The 21,856-nt window shown below is 53.9% G+C and overlaps 1 protein-coding gene across 2 annotated transcripts in view; it reads right to left on the reverse strand.

The window, feature by feature from the left end:
• The window catches only part of CRIM1 (cysteine rich transmembrane BMP regulator 1), a 159,607-nt gene that overhangs the window by 15,630 nt on the left and 122,121 nt on the right, over positions 1–21,856 (reverse strand). For both annotated transcript variants that reach the window (XM_084900595.1, XM_084900594.1), the window contains 6 exons: positions 19,898–20,026; positions 11,755–11,911; positions 9,106–9,227; positions 7,944–8,153; positions 4,640–4,855; positions 2,535–2,756 (listed from right to left, as the gene is read on the reverse strand). In XM_084900595.1, the coding sequence (XP_084756721.1) occupies positions 2,535–2,756; positions 4,640–4,855; positions 7,944–8,153; positions 9,106–9,227; positions 11,755–11,911; positions 19,898–20,026 (1,056 nt within the window). The remainder of the gene's footprint in view (positions 1–2,534; positions 2,757–4,639; positions 4,856–7,943; positions 8,154–9,105; positions 9,228–11,754; positions 11,912–19,897; positions 20,027–21,856) is intronic.

The following is a 21,856-nucleotide window of genomic DNA, read 5'->3' on the forward strand; positions in this document are numbered from 1 at the left end:
ACGTTTCCCTCTGCGAGGTGCCCTCTGAAGGCGGACGCAGGCTTTGTCCCGGCGGCACGGGAACTGCTGCAGGCGTGCCGGTGCCGGAGGCTCGGTGCCCTCCGTACAGAGAAGAGAACAAGCTAAGAGAACAAGCCTGGAGGGAGGGAGGGAGGGCACAGACGGGAGCCAGAAAATCCCACCCCACAGGCCGGAATCGAACCTGACCTCGCACGCTCGGGCACCAGGGGCGAGGAAGGCTCAAAGCTAACCTGACCGGGCGACCTGCAAAGTATGATGACGGCCGAAGGGAACGCGTGCCTGTTCCAATAACAAAACGATGCGTGCAGCATTCGGGGGAATGCGTGGACAGCAGTGCGCAGCACGCTCGGCAAAGGGGACGTGTCCCCCCAAACGTGCCCCCGAACAGAAGCCTCGGTTCACGTGGTACAATGACACCCGGTGAGAAAGGAGCAGGGGCCGCGGTGGAGATGTCAGAGACACACAGTTTCCAGCACACGACTGTGAGCACATCTGAACCACCATTCAGTGAAAGCGCCTGCACGTGACCTTAAAATCAAAACCACAACGTGGACCAGATTGTTATTGTCCTCTCTACACTAGAGAAGAACGTACAGTCTAAATGATGCGGAAGTTGAAATAGGAAATACAAAGAAAAAAAAAAAAAAAAAGCAAGGACACCATATTATGACTTGCAGGCATCTCATCGTATGTTTGAGTTTGTTAAACTGGTTTGGTGAGGAAGAGAAACGATGTACTATCATCATTCAGAAAGAAATTGACCTGCTGAGCAACTTACTCATCACAGGCTTACCCACTAAGTGGCACACAGAAGCTTTTACCTAAACCAAAGAACCTGCAAACACAGGTGAGATCCACCCCCCCTCCCACCCCCCCCCCCCCCCCCGAAGGGAACATGCAATTCCCGGTGCCCTGGGCCTGTCCCCGCGTGTGACGCCGATCCCCCAGTGGATGCGTGAACCCTTCTCTCAGGACCGACGCTCCCATGTTTCAATGTGGGGACACGGGCTGTCCCTCCGCCCCTCCCAACCCTGGCCTGGCACAGCGGCCTAGGCACCCCTCGATTTAGACCTCACCACTGGCAGCGCTATTTTCCGTAGGAATTTTGGGCCGCCCTGTGGAGAGGTGAGGAGCACTGAGTTGGATGCATGCCTTGGTATATTCTTGGCTCCGCTGAGGAGCTACAAAGCCCACGGGTATTGCAGCCGAGCCCAAGGTCGCAGTGATGAGAAGGTAGGGCAGCCGCATGTCCCCATCTGCTTGGGACACGCCTGGTCCACCGCTGTTGCCCCATCACACAGTATGAACAGACCCCCTTGCACTCTCAAAGCCACCATGGTTAGAAGAATAAATGACAGAGATGGTCACCCTGTCACAAGAGAATCCAGCTTTCAAACATACATTGAAATACGCCTGACCATGACGCAGAACAGTCCCGAGAGCGGAAATTTCGTTTTTGGAATATCTTGCCCTCTCTTGTACTCCAACATGCAGAATAGGACTCAGAGCAGGTGGCCCTCCGGCCACAGCCCCAACGGAGAGGGAGCGTCCCGATGAGCTGTCACGGCCCGAGCGTCACTCCTGGGCTCACCTGTGGGAACTGCGACAAAGCCCCGCGGCTAGATCTCTTCCCCAGACGTCACCCCAAAAAAGTGCAGTGACATGTCTCTAGAAAGCACACGGAAACCTCCAACGAGAGCGTGCACCATGCCTGCGATTAACACAGCACCTCCTTTCCCCCCTGCTACTCGGCCACAGGGGCACCACTGGGTGGCCATACGCCATGTCGCCCACGTGACTTTGTGAGCTTTCCTCGGCACAAAAGCATAAAGGAGAGCGAGAGGCTTGGGAGGAGGGCTGGCCTCTGTCAGAGCTGCCGGCTGTGGGCACCGCCTCCCGGGCCCTGGGGCAGCACTGCCTTGTGTCCGGAGGACGGGCTTTGGTACGGATGTTAGGGGCTAATAGACGTGTGTTCTCTGTTCAGAGCTGTCTCCCCGGGGCACTGGGAGGTGAGGGCTCTGACAGCTACCAGGCCCGCCGTGTCCCTGGGCCCTGAAGATGGACAACTGTGCGGCTGAAGTGGAACCAACAAAGTGTCGGCAGACAGAGGAGACAGCTGGGAGGTGAGTCGGCGTTTTGCAGGTAGTGACCTGAAGGCGGGGGCAAGCTTTATGCGGTGAGCGTGCTGGACCGAGACGGGGGGATTCCATGTGAGACACAAGGCCGCCGTGAAGGCCAGGCGGAGGGAGACAGCGGGGCCTGGGGAAGTCGGAAACGGCCATGCAGCCGACAGACAGGACAGGCCCGCGCGGCACCATCGGGACGTCCCGAGGCCTCTGATCCCGAGGAAGGCCTCCTCGGGAGCACATTTTCCCGCCTGGCGTGACTCCTCGGACCGTGTGGCCGGCAGCCAGACGCCGGATTCCACAAGCGGGAGCGGACCCAGGCAGGGCCGTGGCCGCAGACGCAGTGGCCCGGCGGAGCCGGAGGAGGGACTCTGTGTCGGATCTTACCGATGCAGTAGGGACAGCACTGGCCCTTCCTCAGAACGGGCCGCTCGCAGGACACGGCCGGGCAGGACTCGGAGAAGCAGCTGATGAGGCTGTTCATGCAGACGCAGCTGGTGCACACGTCCGGCTTCCAGGACTCGGCGGCCAGGAACATGGCGCCCTCCTCGTCCCGGCAGTAGCTGGGCTCGCTGTCGTTGCGGGAGGGCGAGGGCTGCAGGGGCGCGTCTGCGAGAAGGGACGCGAGGTCAGCGGGGCAGGGGCTGAGGCCCCGGGGCCCACGCAGTCCCGCGGCCTGTGCGCCCCCGTCCTTAAAAGTGTCGCAGTCACGTCTGGACATAAATTCCTGATCACCAGTGGAGACGCCGCTCCAAGTCGTCTCTACCAGGAGGACGGGAGGAGTCAGGGTTATGAGTGAACACAGAATCCTGGGCGGAATTTACATCTGAGCAGAAGAGGGATAATGGTGAAAGCAGGGAAGGGACTGGGCCATACATACCCTAACTATGGAGTACATAGGAACTCCTTCTTATACCAGAGAAGATGAATTAAAATGTTAATTAAAAAACTAATTAAAAAATTAAGCTTCTCAGATGACCACGGCTGCTAACTGCACGGGAGATTTTGTACTGAGATGGTCACAAACAGGGAGTGTGCGTGGCTGTTCCTGCGAGTCCCCCTCGAGGCAGTTCACACAGAGCATCAGCGTGAACCCCGAGGGGGCGGGCCCTGGCGGGCCGATGGAAGACAGAACGCTGGACTCCGGCCAGCCCACAGGAGACCCGATGTAAAAAGAAGCAGTAAAATGCAGGAGTAGATGTTTTACTGGGCAGAATATACATTTAGAAGGTGAATGGTTACTGACTTAAGTTGAAAAGATAAAAGATTAAGCAACAACAAAATAAAAATAGTGAGCTGTCGACGTGGTAATTTTATATACAACAAATTAAATGTCTTTTGGGAAAAAGTCATATGTTCCAGCATTCTTTTGGAAGACAGTCATACATTCTCGTGTTAACTAAAGTGCTGCTCTAGTTACAAACCGGTAACTTATGTTTAAGATCCTGACAGCATGTGATTACATTCGCTCTGGGACCATAAATTCACCTGCGAAGGCCAGAGCACCCGAGAGCGAGCAGAAAACAACACTGCTCTTGGCACAGGCCGCACCAGCCACACCGGAACGTACGTTATCCATCAGTACAGGTGGGAGGGGGCGGGCGTTGTGTGTGTTCTGTGATTCCCGTCTAACGTTCTCCAAGTGCCCTCCCCACCCTCACACACTTCAGAGAATTTTATTGGTATCATTCACCCCTTTGTGAGAGACCAAGATGGCTTTTCACATCAGCGGGATCATTTGGAATCACTGGTGCGGCAGGACTGTCTCCTGAGTCTGCGACGTGGGGTTAAGCAGGGGTCTTCAAACTACGGCCCGCGGGCCACATGCGGCCCGCAGAGGAGTCTGATCCGGCCCGCCAGGTTTTTTGGGCAGTGAGCGCAGCCGAGGTGTTACAGTAGGAATTAGTAGTTCATATAGTCCGGCCCTCCAGCTCTCTGAGGGACCGTGATCTGGCCCCCACTTTAAAAAGTTTGAGGACCCCTGGGTTAAAGGAATGAACGGAGGGAAAGGCTCCTGTTCCTACGTCACCTCCGGTACAAGGCACATTGGATTCCTAAATGTGTGGTCTAGGAGGGGATGGGTTTATTTATTTTAAATTTACCTTTATTGTTTAAGTCCCCCACCCGGCTCGATCCCCTCCTTCCCATCCCCACCTTCCCCAGGCCTTCCCCGCACTACTGTCTGTGCCATGGGCTATGCACCCAGGCACGTAAGGTCATTGGTTAATCTCCCTTCACCCCTTCCGTCTGACATGCGTCCATCTGCTGCATGCTTCCACGTCCCTGGATCTTTCTTGTTCACCAGTGCACTCTGCTCATTAGATGCAGAGGGGATGGATTTAGAAAGCAGGCTGCCAAGGCTTCGTGCCTGGGTTACAGGCGACTGGCTTTGAGACCCTCCCTCATGGGCTCGGCCTGTGGACCTGCACAGGGACCACGCCTGAGCCGCCGCCTTCCTGCCCCGTGCCCGTGGCCCGGGGCCCCGCGGGTACCTGTACACTGCGGGCAGCAGGAGTCCTGGGTGCGGGAGGGGTTCTGGCAGAGCAGCGGCGGGCACACCTCCGTCTCGCACATGACCCGCCCGCTGTGGCAGGTGCACTGCGTGCAGGAGTCTATGTTCCACGTCTCTCCTTCCACAAAGTACTCTCCGCCGGGGGCGTGGCAGATGGAGGGGGCGCTGAGCTCAGGCTTCTGCTCCACCAGGTCATCTGGGGGAGGGACACAGACCCAAACACAGGACGTTACTCACCAGCAGCCACACCAGCGCCGGGAGCCTGGTGCCGCGTGACTGAAGGGACAGAGGACGAACTGGCTGTGAAATACCGTCCTCCGCTCTTCCCGAGAGCAGAGTGAAGGGCAGAGTCCGTGCACAGCAATAGACGTAAGGCAGCAGCAGAAGGGGTCATTTTAGGAAGGGAGACTCAAGTGGCCTGAGTTTAAAAACAACCAGCCCTGGCAAGGTAGCTGTTGGTTCGAGCGTCGTTCCAATACATCAAAGTTGGGGGTTCGATCTCCATCAGGGTGCATGTAAGAAGCCGCCAATGAATGCATAACATACATATAAGGGCAACCACAAATCGGTGGTTCTCTCTCTTTCCCTCCCTCTCAAATCAATAAATTAAAAAATTAAAAACAACAACAAGGGAATCTAACAAGAGAATTAAGTTATAGGCGCGCATTCCGACCACAGGAAGGAGAACCAGAGTCTCGGAGGAGCTCTGTGGATGTGCAAGACTGTCTAGAATGAAGGTGTTTTTCATTCCCTGAGCGCCAGCTCCGGTCCAACTACCATGAACGTGCTCTCTCTACATGTGTCAGTTCACTTCTTTACATCGGCCTGGTAAGGGAGCTGCGGGCTCAGACAAGGGATCATCGGAACCTAAGTCTACCATCTGGGTCACGGCTAGGCCTCCAGGGAAAACACAATTTCCAACTGCTCCGGCCTCTGCATTGTCCCCGGGACCCCGAGCACGCTGGTGCCTGGAAACGCAGCCTGCTGCTGAGCCGGCCGCTCCCCGGCCTACATGCACCGCCAGCGACCGAGCAGGAACGCTCTGCAGAGTCAATGGTCTGGAAGCCCTCACCTGAGAAGAAACACTTTTTGGGGCAATAGCATCATCAGGAGAGGAGAGCGCGCAGAGGCGGTGAGCGCTCCGATTTCGGCTCCGACCCCGTGATGAGGTGATAATGACGGAGAGGGAATGTAATGTTGCGAATACCTAGGAGGTACTGGGAGTTGCCCGAGGTTGTGCTGAGGAAACGAGACGTGTGAAGACATGAGCCGCATTCGCGTGATCCAAACACAACAAGCGTCTCAAGGAGGTGCTGACAGGGCCGAACCCCGCGGGGCGGCAGGCTGGAAGCTCACGCCGGGAGCTCAGCGCAGGCCGGGCCCGGGGACGACGCCCTGTCTGTGCGGACGCTCGGAGCTGAGTCACCCCCGAGCGCACAGGCTGTCCGTGTCAAAGGGGCCGCCAGCACCCCGTGCCCGCTGCCGAGACGTGGCGGGGGCTGAGCTGCAGCCGAGGAGGGCCCTCTCCCCTGGGCTCCGTCTCAAGGGAACTGGAGAGGATGGAACTTGGACTGGGCGGCATGGAGCAGAGACCTGCCAGCAGCCAGGGGTTATATTCCTAAGCCACTGGGCCCCATCATGTAGAAGGCGAGAGGAAGGCAAGAATGGAAGCTGGCTGGGGCGGGAGGACAAGGGGCCTTTCTCGTGGTTTACAGAGAAAATGAAATCCTGTTCCCAAAAGCGTCAATACACTGATGCTGGGAGTTTGGCGGGCTCTCTAACAACGCCCTTAGGTCCGTGTACGTGCTATGCACATCGAGGCACGGCATGCGAGTGGCACAGAGATGGAGCTGAAGGAGAAATGGAAGGTAAGGGTGAGAAGGAAAACCACCACCAAGAAACAGTATCTTTGGGGAAATCTCCCATCGGGAGGGTTTCGGACTGCTCACTGAGCCCAGAAAGAAAAGCAGCCGATCCTGGAATGGAAGAGGGAAGAAAATATTCTTTGGAGGAGGAGACCATGAAGGCAACCAACCATTCTGGGTAGCTCTAGTCAGAAGAATCCACATGTGGCAAAGGTAAAATTCACCAGGGTAAAGGTATTTGGGAAAAATACACCTAAATATCCATAGACAGACAGGGGCAGGCAAAGGCAGGTCTACGGTTGTGAGTGTGTGAGGGTTTATGCGTGTATTATTATTACTTATGATTGTATTATTTATCTGCATTATGTAAACAAACTTTCACCCACCCCTGCCTATCAATGTGCACGTGTTTCTACTAGCACGTGTTTCTACTAGCATACGTGCACCCACAGGAACTCGGTGTGTGTGTGCATTAGCACTCTGCAGACCTCAGTGACAGAAAACCAGTTCTGGTCCCAATGCTCTGTGCTGGCCGAGCCCTGTCCTCAGACTGCCTGCGTTTGCTCCGGCCAGACTCGCTGAGCCATGTCCAGCAGAGACGCAGGTGCGGCCGCACGCCACACACTCGTGCCCATGAGGAAAGCAAGGGGTCTGCCCGGAAGGCCTTTTCCTGCCCCAGAGAGGCAACTCGGAGGTCTGTGTCAGCAAACTACTCATGGACCTTCCAGAGACTGCCTGGAGCTCCTTGGACAGAAGGCACTAGATGAAGCATTATGGCAATGACGACTGGTACCGATAACCCGTAACTCGGACCCCTAGGAGCCAGAATCGCTTCTGCGCTTCTGCTAACTTATCTTGATGAGCGTTACTATCTTTTCAATGTTCCTGATGTGCGGTCACTGAATTTCTCCATTTGGCAAGCATGCCACATACCCGTTCATTAATTTTCTCCCCCTCCCTCACCCCCATCCGTTACTTTATAAAAGAGCAATAGCTGTGGACTTGAATAATCCTCTCCACCTCCAGTATTACTTTAGTAAACAATAAGCTTTTATGGAACACAATTAGCACCAATCTCTTCCAACTAACTAAGACTTCAGCCTTAACCCGCCGCGCTCCCTAAAACGGAGCGCTGGAATGGAAGAAGTGCACAGGCCCATGGGCCTTCACACAGATGGAGGTCAGAGACCACTGTCACTGAGTGAGCCGTTCAGAAACGAGAGCTAGAGCTTTATAGACTTTTCTCTGGTCTCCGGCCGAGCGGTCACAGCACCGGCTGACTCCGTGCCTGTGGCTGACCAGAACCATGGAGCGCTGACCCGTGCCGCAGGCCGTGCCCTGTGCCCTGCACCTCCCCCCGCCCCAGCACAGAGGCGAGGTGACCCGTCGGGAGCACACCGGCCGGCGGCCGGCTCTTACCGGAGCAGGACGGGCAGCACTGCCCCGGGCGGATGGTGGGGCTGCCGCAGGCGGGCACCGGGCAGGTGATGAGGGCGCACATCTCCCGGCCGTGGTGGCAGTAGCACTCCCGGCACCCGTCGTGCCAGCTCTCCTCGTTCTTGTGGTGATGGCCGTCCATGGACAGGCACGTGCCGGACAGGGCCGGGGAGGTGGGTGACGCGGGGCCCTCTGCAGGGACACAGGGCGGCCATGGTAAGGACACGGCAGCCGCACCGGCTGACTGCCCGGCCACCCGAAGCCCGTCAGTGCACTCAGGAAAAGGCTTTAGTGAACATGTCCACAATTTTGAAAAAAATAAACCAAAAACCTGCAAGTGAATTTCGGTCCTATTTGCGGGATTACAGATGAGTTTTACTTCTTTCATTCAACTTCCTCGTTTGTATACAACAAACAGCATTGATGGCACAGCAAACGCTGCCCGTATGTTTAATGCATGCAGAGCAATCGCTCTGGAAGTCACCCGGGGGGGAACCCGGGCCCCTGGCAGCTAGTGGGTTTTTGGTCAGCAGCAGGGACTAGATTTCTGTTCACTCGGACCCCTGGAAACACCATTGACAACTAACACACAGCGGGGAGGGGATGGAGAGGGCAGCGGGGCTGGAGCTGGGGGAGGGCGGGAATGGTGCCTAGGCTCGCGAGCCGCAGTTTGCTGACCACTGGCCTCGGCGATGTTCAGTGGCTCAGGGCCGGCCCTGGGGTGGGAGGGAGTCCCAGACCCCAGGTCCCCGTGATGCGTGCCTGTAACCACGACAGGCCGCAGCATGTGCTTACGCAGCAAACATCAAAATTTTCGTGGAAACAACATGAGGGGTTCTGACAAGGGATCTTTGCCGCCTCAACTGGATCCATCCACTGCGGACGGAGGGAGACCTCGGAGGTCAAGCTCAAGGTGCCTCAGGCTGAAGCCCTGAGTCAAGAGCTCAGCAGTGGCCCCCTCGGCCGGTGGGCCTGCCCTCTGTGCTCGCTCTAAGTCCTACGGTGAGCTTTTCCTCTGGGACGGCGGCAGGACAAGGGGAGGTCCCGCAGAGAGGGCACCGCGTCTGTGTAGATGGCAGTCACCGAGCCTGTGCCATCTGCATGGCCGCCGCGGGGGCAGGGCTGCACGGTCGGCCGCACCTACCTCGGCACCTGCAGGTGAGGCAGCCGCGGCTGTCCTTCTGGAACCCTGAGAGGCAGGTGTGGTTGCACGGGAGCTCCGGGCACTTCCTGCAGCGGCAGATGTCACAGCCGTGCTTATTCTTCCTGGTAACGACAACGTGGTCAGAGGTCAGAAACATCCCCCGTCTGGAGCGATGCCCGAGCACGCACACCGAGGGTGGGGGACGCGAGATCATCATTCCTGAGCGGGACGACCTGACTTCTGCTCTCGAAAGCTCCTGGAGCGGCTGCGAGGAGTCCCCTGCGGCCGCCAGCAGGCCCGCCCCGGATCGGGCACGATGTCAGTGTCAGAACCCCAGTCACAGGGCTGTCCATCGGACCAGCAGCAGTGGCACCGCGGCGACACAGGCTGCATGTGCAACCCCGTGAGCAGCACAGCGAGGACACGCTGCGGTCGGGGTTGGAGGCCGTCGGAGGGGGCAAAGGTCCCTCTTTGGCCAGGGTCCCTGAGCCACGGTCCCTGAGACGCTGCAGCAAAACTGCCCTGAGAGCCCCCCTGATGGACACTACGGGAGGCGGGAGGCGGGAGGGTCCGCAGGGCTGGACGGGGACACCGGCGTTGACTGGGACAGGAGTCCTGAGGCCCCACAGGCTGTGTCCCGGAGCCGCTCCGGGCAGCAGCGCCCATGGGAGGAAGTGCCGCCGGTGGGGGTGGCAGAAGCACGTGGGGCAAAGGAAAAGGCCGAGAGCGTTTTTCCCCTTAACAAGCCGGAGCGCCTACATCTGTGCTGACTGGAAAGATGGTTGTTAAATACAGGTGTATATGTTCATCAGCGTTATCACATAAAGTGGAGAGTTTTCAGGGCGAATAATTCTCACGAATAATTCCTTTTTTTTTTTTTTTTTTTTTCTGAAGGAGAGAAGGATACTGACTGTCACAGGAGCTCCCCATCTCTGCCCTCAGGCCCAGCATCTCACCCACAGAAGGTACCCTGTTCACCCTCGGGGCTCATCCCAACTGGCCCCAAGTGGCAAAAATAGTGTTCAACTTAAAAAAAAATTCCCCTTCTCATCCTGGGCCATGGAAGGGGCTCTCCAGCAAGACAGCCCTACGGGCACACCGGGCACCCCCGGCTCACCGCCGCCCGGGGGACAATCACACTGCCATGTCCTGGGCGAGGCAGTCTGCTTGGTTACTCCACCCAGCGAGGACAACGGATTAAATGAATTATTCATATCCGTGTCACACACTGTGTCATTTCAGGGCCTGCGGAGGCTCTAACGGATTTGTTTGCTCACTCACTCATGCATCCTCGGCCGGCTCCTCCCTCCCTCCGCTCTGTAAGCACTAACATGCCGGCGTGATCACTGGGCAGGGGTACACCCGGAGCACCAATGCTGCCCTCATCCTAACACCCTCCCACCCCCCTGCCATGGTGTCAGGCAGGGTTTCTCCTGCAGAGGCTGTCCTTGCGACACAGCTCCTCTTCTGGCTAAAGGGGAATACATCGTCCACGGTGGTCAACTTGGTCCTCCCGGGTGTGCTGACCGACAGGAAGACCATGGGAGGTCTCTAAGCCTCTAGGATGGAGGCTCCACTCGGGCACAGCCTTGACCCTGGACTGTCCCAGCCCTGCGCCAAGAGGCTGCAGCGTATAGCGATGCTCTGCTCTACATCAGCAGCGAAGCTACGGGATCCCGTGCCTGTTATTGGCATCCGATTCCCACTTTAGGATTGAGGACAACGATGATGAGTTCACTTGGGGGATTTTTAAGAAGAGTGTTCCCAACTCAGGCAATTGCACTGAGCGTGAAGGTTCCTCACCTCCTCGCTAAGCTAGAACTTCCAAGAAGGATAAAAGGGATGACGTTTATAAGATGGGCGAGACACGAAGGCTCTACGTCCCTTAGTGGTGGTACCGTGTGAGTACTGTATAAATATATCCAATCGAAAAGGGAGAAAGACTAAGCGGAAGGGAACCGAGGAGAGATGAAAAGGTAACATCCTGGAAGGAAATTTTTAAAGGGACCAACTTGCTGTAGAGGCAGGAACAGACGCCAAGGCGGACACTAGAGAACACATGTGAAGTGTCTACCTCCCCCGCCGGGAATGAGCTGATTTCACGGGGTTTGGCTCAATCAAGAAGTATTTGAAAATACAAGTCACGACCCTCAGGCTCAAAAAATTCACAAAATCTACTGCTAGAGAGAGAGAGAAAGCATTGTGAACTGTAGCCTGGTACCAAGGCCAGCTACGGAGGCGTGGCAGGTGGTGCAGATGGCTCCTGTCAGCCGGCCGGCCTCCGGAATGGGTTAAACCGGCATCACCACCGAGTCCCTGGGGCGGCTGTGAAAGGCTCCCACCTGGCCAGCCCCGGACTCACGGCCACCCCACCCCTGGGTGTCCACGGGCCGTGCCAGGGCGAGGTCGCCCGTAACAGGCCCCCGGGCAGCGTGCTCACAAGGACGCCTTCATAAAAGGGAAGCGTGAACTTGAGTCTCATCGGGGGGACCCCCGGCCAGCCCTCCTTCCCGATCCTCCGGACAAAACCAGCACAGACGCTCCGGACGGGGTCCGCGGCGATTCCGTCGCAGACACACGGAACCGCCGCCACACACGGGTACGTACAGTGTGTGTCACCAGGTCACCCCCGCTCAGAGCAATACGTACAGGTATCCGAATGGGCAGCTCCGGTCGCAGGAGGTGGGCCGGCACTTCCTGGGCCGGGGGCGGCAGCGGCAGATCTCGCAGCCGTGGGCGTCCGTCAGGAGGCCGAAGGGGCAGTCCAGCGTGCAGCCGCGCAGCAGGCCCCAGCACAGCTCCTGCCCTGCGGGGACACACAGCGGGGCCTTCCAATAAGATCCCTTTCAAAGAGGCCGCCTGCCTCCCCACCGCCGCCAGGCAGGGCTGACCCCCAGGGCTGACCCAGCACCGCAGCCCCACGCTCTGCACTGCCACGGCAGGTCCCGGGCTACGTGGGAGGTGCGAGATGGAACACGATTCCCACCTACGCAAGCACCTGTGTCCCTCACGTGGACACACACACAGCAATGAACTGAAACAGTAAGACAATTTAGAAGAAAGATAACAATTCCTGACTTTTACTTACTGGTAGTAAGTAAATAATAAAAAACAGAAAGCATATATGTTCATATGTCAAAACGACGGAATTTTTTTTTTAAATAAATAAATGGGAGATGGCAACGTAACCACGAAACGATGTATGTGGAGTCCGACGTAACCCGAGGACGGCCTGCATAGATAAAACGCAGCCCAGCCCTGGAAGCCAGATAGCTGAGGCATATCCTCACCGGGCATGGAGGAACAGGCTGGTGATCTGAGTGCAGTGCGGAAAAATCACTGAGCAAATATTTTCATGGAATCTGATCTTATTAATCGCCTCTCACTGCTGATTACCCCTTCATTGGTCAAATGTGAGAATTAGAAACTTACACCTGAAATTTCATTATATATTTTGCTGCTACTGTATGACCATCATCATGTGCACACGTTTACTCTGACAAGTTATCACACAATTCGGCCTATTATGGACCCTTTTCTTTACAATTTGACAAAATATTGCGCTTCGCTGTTCTTCCCCACTCCTGATGGACATCCAGGGATTTGGATACACTCAGTTAAATGGCTAAAGCAGACATGTGCCAAAGGACTATCCAGAATAAGGGTCAGCTCTGTGCTGTTTGAAATGTTCAAAGTGTCCCCTATCGGTCATACTTCGTCTAGAAGGGGGGAGGGCGAGGAAGCAATGGTGATTGGCAGGAGAAACTACTACAGATATTAGCTACCAAAAGTCTTCTAAAAAGGCTGTAAAAGGTCTGATACAAAGATTAACAGTATAATATAGAGCAGTTTCCCAAACTTCTCTCATGATGAGAATCACCTGGTGGAGTTGTTAAAATACAGATTCCTGAATCCCAACTAAGAAGTGCTAAACTAGAGTTTTTGGGAACATATAGGTAAAATTGTATACTTAACTAGTGCTCTAAGACAGACCAGGAAACAAAAAATGAGCACTAAGAGCACTAGTTAAGTATGCAATTTTACCTATATGTTCCCAAAAGTTCTAGTTTAGCACTTCTTAGTTGGGATTCAGGAATCTGTATTTTAACAACTCGACCAGGTGATTCTCATCATGAGAGAAGTTTGGGAAACACTGATATAGAGGCTATAAATGTGAAGGTAAAAAGGCCTGCTTGGCGATGGGACGAAGCCAGCTGAGACCTGTCAGAATTGACGGGGGAATCTGAGCGGTGGCAAACGTCCGGGGGCGTTTGATTACCGTTCTGCACGGATCAGTAAGATGGGAAGTAGAGATGATTTATCGATGAGATAATAAATTAATCTTTATTGTATCTGGACATCCTCTAAGCCTAAGTATTGTAAATAATGCACCACATTACTAGGAAAAACAGAGCACATTAGTCTCTACCACACACAAATCTTCTAAAATTAAACCTAAACTACAATTAATAGGTGAAATGAGCTCATGTTTTTACACAAGTGTTTTACGACAGCATCTTTCATGAATCTGAGCTGGCGATACACGAATGTTTCATTTGCTATCTTTTAAAAAGGAAAGTGTGATTTATGGCATAATTTTCTACTTTGTCATGATCATAAACCTCGCGTTGCATGTGTTTAATACAACCTCGTGGGCCTGAATTATACCGCGAAACAACTAGTCACTAATTTGCATCCTTAAAAGCCACATTCTAAATGCCTCCCTTAAAAATTTGTAATTATGGAACCTGAAAGGCCATCATTTTTCAACCCTCCCCCACTCCCGCAGGAAGGGAACGGAGACGGAGGAAGAAGACCTTACAGCCTCACGGCTTTCTCCGACACAGAGACCCACGTTTCTGTGACAAGCGTTTGTCAGTCACGACGCCAAGGTGATTACATGGGAACTGGACGAAGTAAAAGCACCCTGAGAGCTTCCCAGAGCCAGCCTCCCTGGCCATTACATTCCTTGGAACTTCAGAGTTTGGTAGCCTTCATGCGTTCATTTTCCTAGTCCTTTAAAGAGGAGTTTTGTGCAGGCCCTAATCTAGAATGGGCTTCACCCTTAAGGAAAACTGTTACGTCGCCAAGTTAAAAACACTGGATGAAAAACGAATTCTGAACTTTGCTTTGCAAAGGGAGAGAATGTCAAGCAACGGCTGCTCCTTTGGCTCAAGTGGACGCAGACTCTGTGCCACCAGCACGCCGGGGTCTGCTCCCCAGCGAAGGGGCGGGCGGACAGGGACCTGTTTCCTTATTCACACAGCCCCGGCACCGCCCGGTGTGCAGCCCGAGGGAGTGCTCAGCAGGCAGTGGCAGAAGGGACCCGTCGATCAATGTGCTTGCTGTCTACTCCTCCACTCTCGTGGCCGGCCATATTCACAGAAAAAAAATAACAGAGTGAAAACACTTACTTTAATAGTACTGAAAACTTTCCAAAACACTGGCACTTGTTAAATATCTCAAAACACCACCTTTGAAGCTCAGAGACTCAGAACATTCAAGACAGCCTGGAAGGAAGTCCTAGATCCACGTAATCATTATGGGCTTTGAAGAAGAGAAATAGCCCATCGAGGCCAACATTTACATAAAGAGCAGAAGGAAGCGATGAGAAGCATTGGGGGTGTATACGTCTGTCTGAAAGGCTTCAGGTCCCATGGGAGGCGGCCCCACAGAGGATGGTGGCTTCGTGTTCGTCACGTGTCAGCATTGTATGACCTCCCTGTGACCTCTAAGTGCTTTCTACCCCGGAGGGGAGCTCGGTATTGATGGGAAAGGTATAAATCACGGCCAGGGACAAGGCCTGTTTATAGAGTTGGTTGATAGCAGCCACCTAACAACTCTGTTTCCTCTGGAGAAAAGGGATCGTTGCTCCCAGGGCCAAGACGCGGCCCCACTGCGGGGAGCATGGTTCACACGGTATTCCACACGAACACCGTGTAACGCACACGGTATTCCACGCGAACACCGTGTAACTCACACGGTATTCCACGCGAACACCGTGTAACGCACACGGTATTCCACGCGAACACCGTGTAACGCACACGGTATTTCACGCGAACACCGTGTAACGCACACGGTATTCCACGCGAACACCGTGTAACTCACACGGTATTCCACGTGAACACCGTGTAACTCACACGAGGGCACAAGGTGACAGCGCCCCCAGTTTCGCTGCACTTCTCTGCTACATACCTCCCCCTGGGCACTGGCAATGCCCACCAACCTGCTAGGTCCGTTAAGTACAACAGAAAGTTCCCGAAACTAGGAGAGAAATGCACCACTGTCAATGGGGGCTCCAACCCTGTTCCTCAGTGTTTGCTCAGTTACAGGCAATAAACACGGGGAGCCCGCCTCCCGAATACTGGATGCTGCAACCTTCTGTAGATGCCTGACTCCGACAGCTGAGCTATAAAAAATACAAAGGCTTTTCCTCCCTGCTACCACCACTCACTGTCTATGTCTGCATCCGGTTCCAGATGAAAAGCATTATGAATTCCTAGAATTGCAGCATGCTAAAAGTGGGGAAGTTGTAAATATTCCAGGAAATCCACTTGATTTTTGAATACGTAGAAAATAAGATGCCGAAAGATGAAGGGCATCTGATTCATACATATGTCACCAGAGGATATAGTTCTAGTGAGCTGAAGCTGACAGCAACAAACATTTCTAGTTCAAAAGCAGTGTTATTAATAGTGCCACCACGACTGTGATTAGAAGCTTATCCAAATGACCTAATTTTTGTTGCCACTGAACTTTCCTAAATATTTCCCACCCTGGTTTTCTTTATTTTAAATATGTCCTTGAGAACATGAGTCAGGTACATTTCTCTGTGTGCACTCAATGCACTACTTCACTTAGCAGTTATTGGTTAGTGGTTCAAAGGAAAGAATCCTCTGCCGTCTCTGCTGTGGACTCTGAAGGACATGTTTCTACTGGGGTTTGATTTCAATCTTACAAGTAACTGTGTAATATGCTTGACTATGGTGCAATATCATTACCACGAGTTAGCATATTATCAACATTACCAACAGTGGTCAAGATAAGGTCCATTTTTATCCTTTTCGTATCCATAGTGCTTGGCACACAGTAGGCACTCAACAAATGCGAGATGAATGGGAGAAAAAAAAAATGAGTGAACAACAAACCAATGAACAGGACAGAAATATTTACCCGGTGCTCCTCTCCCTCTAGGAAACCTGGATGCCAGCGGCTAGCTCACAGGCATGATCCCTACCAGAAAGCTTAGGCATCCACAGGGAGGGCCCGGGCACATGAGCAGGCTTGTGGTGGGATGCAGAAAAACAACACGTGGGAGAGATTCAGACAAAATCATTACTTATCAGGTGGCTGCAACGGGAAAAAGAACATCCTCACGCCACTCACCCTTCACTACAAGGAACTTGCTCTTTTCCTAAAACCGGGTTCGAGGAGGAGAATGTGCGAGGGTTTCCGCGGAAAGTTGCGTGTGAGGGTCCTGGTCCTCAGAGACAGGAAGGACCGGAGGCAGGCTGGTGCTGGAACAAAGGGGGGAAGCTGGGGGCTGGCTGACTCAAAAATGGATGCTATACCACAGCTACGGGGCAGAGGAAGCAAGTGCCATGTCGGTGAGTAACGCTAGCACTGCCTGCGTTCTCTTAGTTCTCAAAATGGCCCATCAGTTAGGCCTTCACAGATAGGGCGGGCGGGCACAGAGGCCCCGGGAAGGAAGGCAAGCCACCTGCTGTGGTCACTCAGAGGCCAGAGCCTAGGGGAGCTCGGGGTGCATACAACCACAAGAATCTGACAGCCAAGGACCTGGCCTACGGTTACACCCGACTCACCTCGCCAAGGTGTGGCTTTCAAACACGAGGAATAATCAGGATTGCTGCTGGGAGGGATGGGGGCAGAATGCTCTAGGACTAGACCTCTGATGCTGTCGGACTGACAAATTCCACGTGGTGTTTAATTAGGTAAATGGATGGTAGCAGTGAGATGACAAAAGGCTAATCCAGGTCGATGGAAATGGATACGTGGTGAGAACGGCGAGTCCTCAGACAAGCAAGATGCCCAGAGGCATCCCTGGTTCTAACGGCTCCCTGCTCAGTCACAAACCAGCACCTGCCTCTCGCCGAGCCCCGAGCGAGGGCTGGGAGAGGGGCCAGCTCCTGCCCTGCTCTGGGGTAAACGAGTGAGGCTGGATTCTCACGGGACCCGAGTGTCCTCCACTAGAAGTGCTAGATTGCCATTTCAGCAGTGTGTCAGGTACTGGATTTGTTTGCTTAGGGCAGGCCTTTCAGGTTATCCAGCGTTACGGCTTGAACACCTGCTCCAGAAAGAGCTCGGCAGGCCTTGTCTGCACCGGGCAAAGGAAGAGAGAAGGAGGGAGAAGACAGACGAGGCAGCCTTACAAACAGGCAACATTTGCAAAGAATGCGTGGCTCGTGAAGCTGTATATGTAAAACAAACAAGGCAAAAGGCAACCGGCTCCCTTCCATCCACCTTCCTACGTGTTCATGAAACGGAGGAGCAGCTATTCCTTCTAGGAAGCCAGCACGCAGCACTGACGCGAGGCAGGCGGTGCAGAAGGTTCCTGATGGTCTCAATCTGCCAAAAGCCAGAGAGCTGTGACCACTGGGGGCAACGCCGCTTTGGACGTCACTACAAAGGGCTCGCTGTGGAGTGGCGAGGCCTTCCGAAAGCCCGGGACCGAATGCTCCTGACAGAAAAGCCCAGGTGAAGGCGGTGGGTGGGTGGGGTGACGAAGCACAATGGCTTCTATATTTTTAGACTTCAAAACGTCCAGAAAAAAATGTCAGTCCCCTCCCATGATCCCAAAGGATGTGTCGCTCAAGAGAGATCAGAAGGATTAAAACATAAAGGCTTCACGATACAATCGCTGATCGCCTTCTTGTCAAAAAACAAAGTTGGCCATTTGAACTAACGGGCGCGGCTGCCAAGGCAGCTCCCTGGTGCACCGGGTTTGGCTACAGAAGGCAGAGAAGTGCGGCCCTGGTGACTGGAGGCTTCTGGGAAGTTTACAGACAGCAATACCGTAGACACAACCCTAGTTCTATCAACTCCGTTTCAGCACCAACTCCACCAGGCTGGCAGGGTGACGACGTGTGATTAAGAAAACCGAATTACTCAACTCCTACTTCGTATCTGAGCATCAGAGTATGCTCACAATGGAGAGTCTGGGACAGTCAAGGCGAAGAGGTGCAGAAAGCCCGAGACAGTGGCTAACCCGGAAGGCGAGCCTCCATCTGCAGGAAGGAATGCCAGGCCTCTGAGCCGAGGGCAATTATCCCCGGAGGCCTGGAGGACCTGCTGATTACAGACGCTGGTCTGTGTTTAGGAGAGATCAGAGGGAACGGAGGGAGAGAGATCAGAGAACGAAAGGAAGCCCGAAGGTCCGTTCAAAACAAGACAGAGGATTCTAGAATCACAAGAACGAAGGCTGGTATTCATAACGGGGAACTCTGCAGGAAGAAGGGCTGAACGTGTGGTTTGTGACATTGAGAGGAGAAAGGCCTGGCCTTCAGGAGCCGGGCCCCGCTGACCTCATCTTCTGTTTAAAAGGGGGTTTCCAGCAAAGGAGTGCTTCTAAGACCAGGGACTCTGATCTCAGATAAGATCCTGGACCTCTGTTTCCGGACTTCCGTGTGGAGGTGGTGGAGATGTGTCATCCGCGGCATCGAGGTCTCCTGGGTCGTTTGCAGGAAGGGTTTTAGAGCGACAGGAATGTGCCCTTCGTTCTGTACAACTTAATTCCAGTCCGGTGTTCTGGAGGAGGACATGTAAGGGATGTTCACTTACATCTAAGCTGGAGGCCCTGAGGTATTCGGTCAGATGACCAAGATTAAAAAAAATATCCCCAAGTAGTTGGAAAACGGCTTGAAGCTCTCAGGATAATTTCTTGTCAAATGTGGCCTTGTATTTATGTCATTAAAGAAAAAAAAACAAAACAAAAAAACCCCCAAACGTTCAAATGCAGAGCAGACGAGACCCACCTCGCAGCAGCCGCTGTAGGAAAGCCGCCAGGGCAGTGCGAGGGAACGTTATGTGATGAGCGCGAATGCAACCCGGGCCACACGGGCACTGCACCGCCCGGGCCAGACTCCGGGGCGTTCTGTGTGTTTCTGGGGCACACGTTTATGAAGGCATACTCTAAGGGGGTCACAGGATGGGAAGAACCCAGGAAGTCCTAGGAGCGCTATCCCCCGGGGAGTGGCTGAGGGCAGGCAGGTACTGAAGAATGAGGGGAATCCGTAATCGTTTGAAACGTGAAGGGTGATGGGTTTTGTGTGCGGAAGACACGCTAACAGACTCTACCGAGTGTCAGAGGTCTCTCGCGAGGCCGTGACTGGACCCCACGGGGATGTGAGCTGGAACCACACCGAGAAGCACATCCTAAGGGTCATGATGGAGCGTGACACCCCGTGTGGGCGACACCCGTGTCACTGGGTGGCCCAGCAAGGCGATGCCAGAGGGAGAGCAACGGGGAGGTTAGAGAGATGTGCTCAGGGCTCTGAGGGCAGTACCCATGACACATCGGAAGACGCAGAAATGAAGATGAAAGACAGAATACAGCAGCAGCGTCTTGGCCTTTCTATGGCACACACGCGCTCCCCCCCCCCCTCTCCCCCCGCTGCGCCCCAAATAACTGTATCTGTCTGTGTTCAGTACAATTTTTCCTTCTTCTTTCAGGTTGCTCAGAGGATGTCACGAACGGCCAAAGACAGCCAATCACATAATGTGCTTTGACAATATCCAACCGGGCTCAGAAGAAAACCGTCTCCCGTGTACTTACTGCTTTTGCACTGACACGCTCGGCAGCCGTTGTGGTCCAGTTTGAAGCCGTACACGCAGTCCTTGTCGGTCAGGGTGCAGTTGGACAGCTCCCCGCACGCTGGTGGATCGATGGTGATGTAGGTTGGTTCTAATCATAAAAAGAGAAGGGAAAAAAAAAAATCAGCGAAACAGAAGATTATCTCTTAGATGCTATCCAGTCTTTGAAATTCCACAGTGCAGTAAATTAACAGAAAACTAGTCCGTTTTCATCAAATCCTAAACTTGTATACTTTCATAATGTCTTTTTTTAAATTGAATTTAGAGGTGATATTGGTTCACAGATCTTACAGGTTTCAACTGTACAACTCAATCAAACATGGTGTCTTTAACCTCTGAAAAGGGAAGTTTTTAATTTAGATTTTTGACAATCCAAAAACTCTTTATTTTTCTTTATGTTTGACCAACTTCCACATTTTTGGGTGCCCTCACCCAATCCCTCTCTGAGGGTCACCGCTGTGGGAAGCAGGTAAGACAGGGTAAGGTGAGCTCCACTTAAACTGTTCTCCTACTTCTTCCTGATGTTTCCGAGTTTACTTTTTTATAACAATCAAGACGCAGCTTCCCACGGTCCATGATCTCACTCTCCATTTTGCAACATTTCTGAAATGTTAGCTTTTTTTTTTTTTTTCCAAGTCACAAACTCAGAGATGTTTGGGACGAGCTTGAAACATCTAGATCTCTTCCATCTTTCATGCGACAGTCCCTTCAGCCATCAGAGACGGTACCAGGGGTAACAGGGCCTTGGAGCTTCTGCTCGGGGCCTCGGCGTACGCGTGTGGCAGAGTGAGGTACAAGCCTTTGGGGAGAAGAAGGAGCAGCCATCCGGGAAGAGATACATAGAAAAAAAACCCACCACCAAGGTCAGGCAGTGCTTTACCTTCCCTGCCACTTCAACAAGAAAGAACTGTTCTGGGCAATAAATACAGCGTCCCATTGAAACCGGTGTGGCTCAGTGGATAGAGCGTCGGTCTGGGGACTGAAGGGTCCCGGGTTTGATTCCGGTCAAGGGCATGTCCCTTGGTTACGGGCGCATCCCCAGTAGGGGGTGTGCAAGAGGCGGCTGATCGATGTTTCTCTCTCATCGATGTTTCTATCTCTCTATCCCTCTCTCTTCCTCTCTGTAAAAAAAATCAATAAAATATATTTTAAAAAAATACAGCATGTGTGCCCACAGAATGTTTCCGGAGCCCTTCATCTCATGCCTCCGAGCCTCCTCACATTCAGTGAGATGGGAGCCATCGTGTGTCCCGTCCCACAGAGGAGAGAACCCGGTACACGGGCTTGCCCAAGGTCACAGGTCAGTGAGGGGTGGGCCCGAGGTCCAAGCCCAGCATCCTGGCTCCGAGGTCACAGGCTCTTGGCCTCCGTCCTGGCTCCTGCCTCGCCCTCCGTGCAGGGGGAGGGCGGCTCGGGGCCCGCCGGACGGTGCCGGGAGGGTGCTCAGAGGGAAGGAGGCGCTCACATGTGTGTGGAGAGATACTCGGAGCCTCCTCGGTACATGCTGGTTCTCACAATATTTTCTGAAGAGCTGAGGACAGACTGTCTCTACCTATGTTTTCACAAGCGGAAAATATGAGGTGTGGAGCGTTTACATGGCAACCCAGGAGCGGGCTGGGAAAAGAACGGCACAGAGGCTCCCGGCCTCCTGTCCGACACTCTATCCATTAGCCCGCACCGTCTCCTCGGGTGTCTGTCCCCGTTTCCATGGGAGGGAGACCAAAATAAGGTTTCCAGCGGCCGCGGCTCCGATCAGGAGTTCTGAATCCCCACCCGCCGGCTGAAAGGGGCCGGTGACTCAGCCCGCAAGGCTCACAGGGGCACCCTCCCGGGAGGGCATCGGGCCAAGGCGGGCGCAGGCTCGTTCGCATCGGGGCGCAGTGAGGAGGCCCCCCCCTCTTCCCCCCGGAACTTAACATGA

Source organism: Pipistrellus hanaki, assembly GCF_964339955.1.
Source record: "Pipistrellus hanaki genome assembly, chromosome: 12".
Classification (NCBI taxonomy): Eukaryota; Metazoa; Chordata; class Mammalia; order Chiroptera; family Vespertilionidae; genus Pipistrellus; species Pipistrellus hanaki.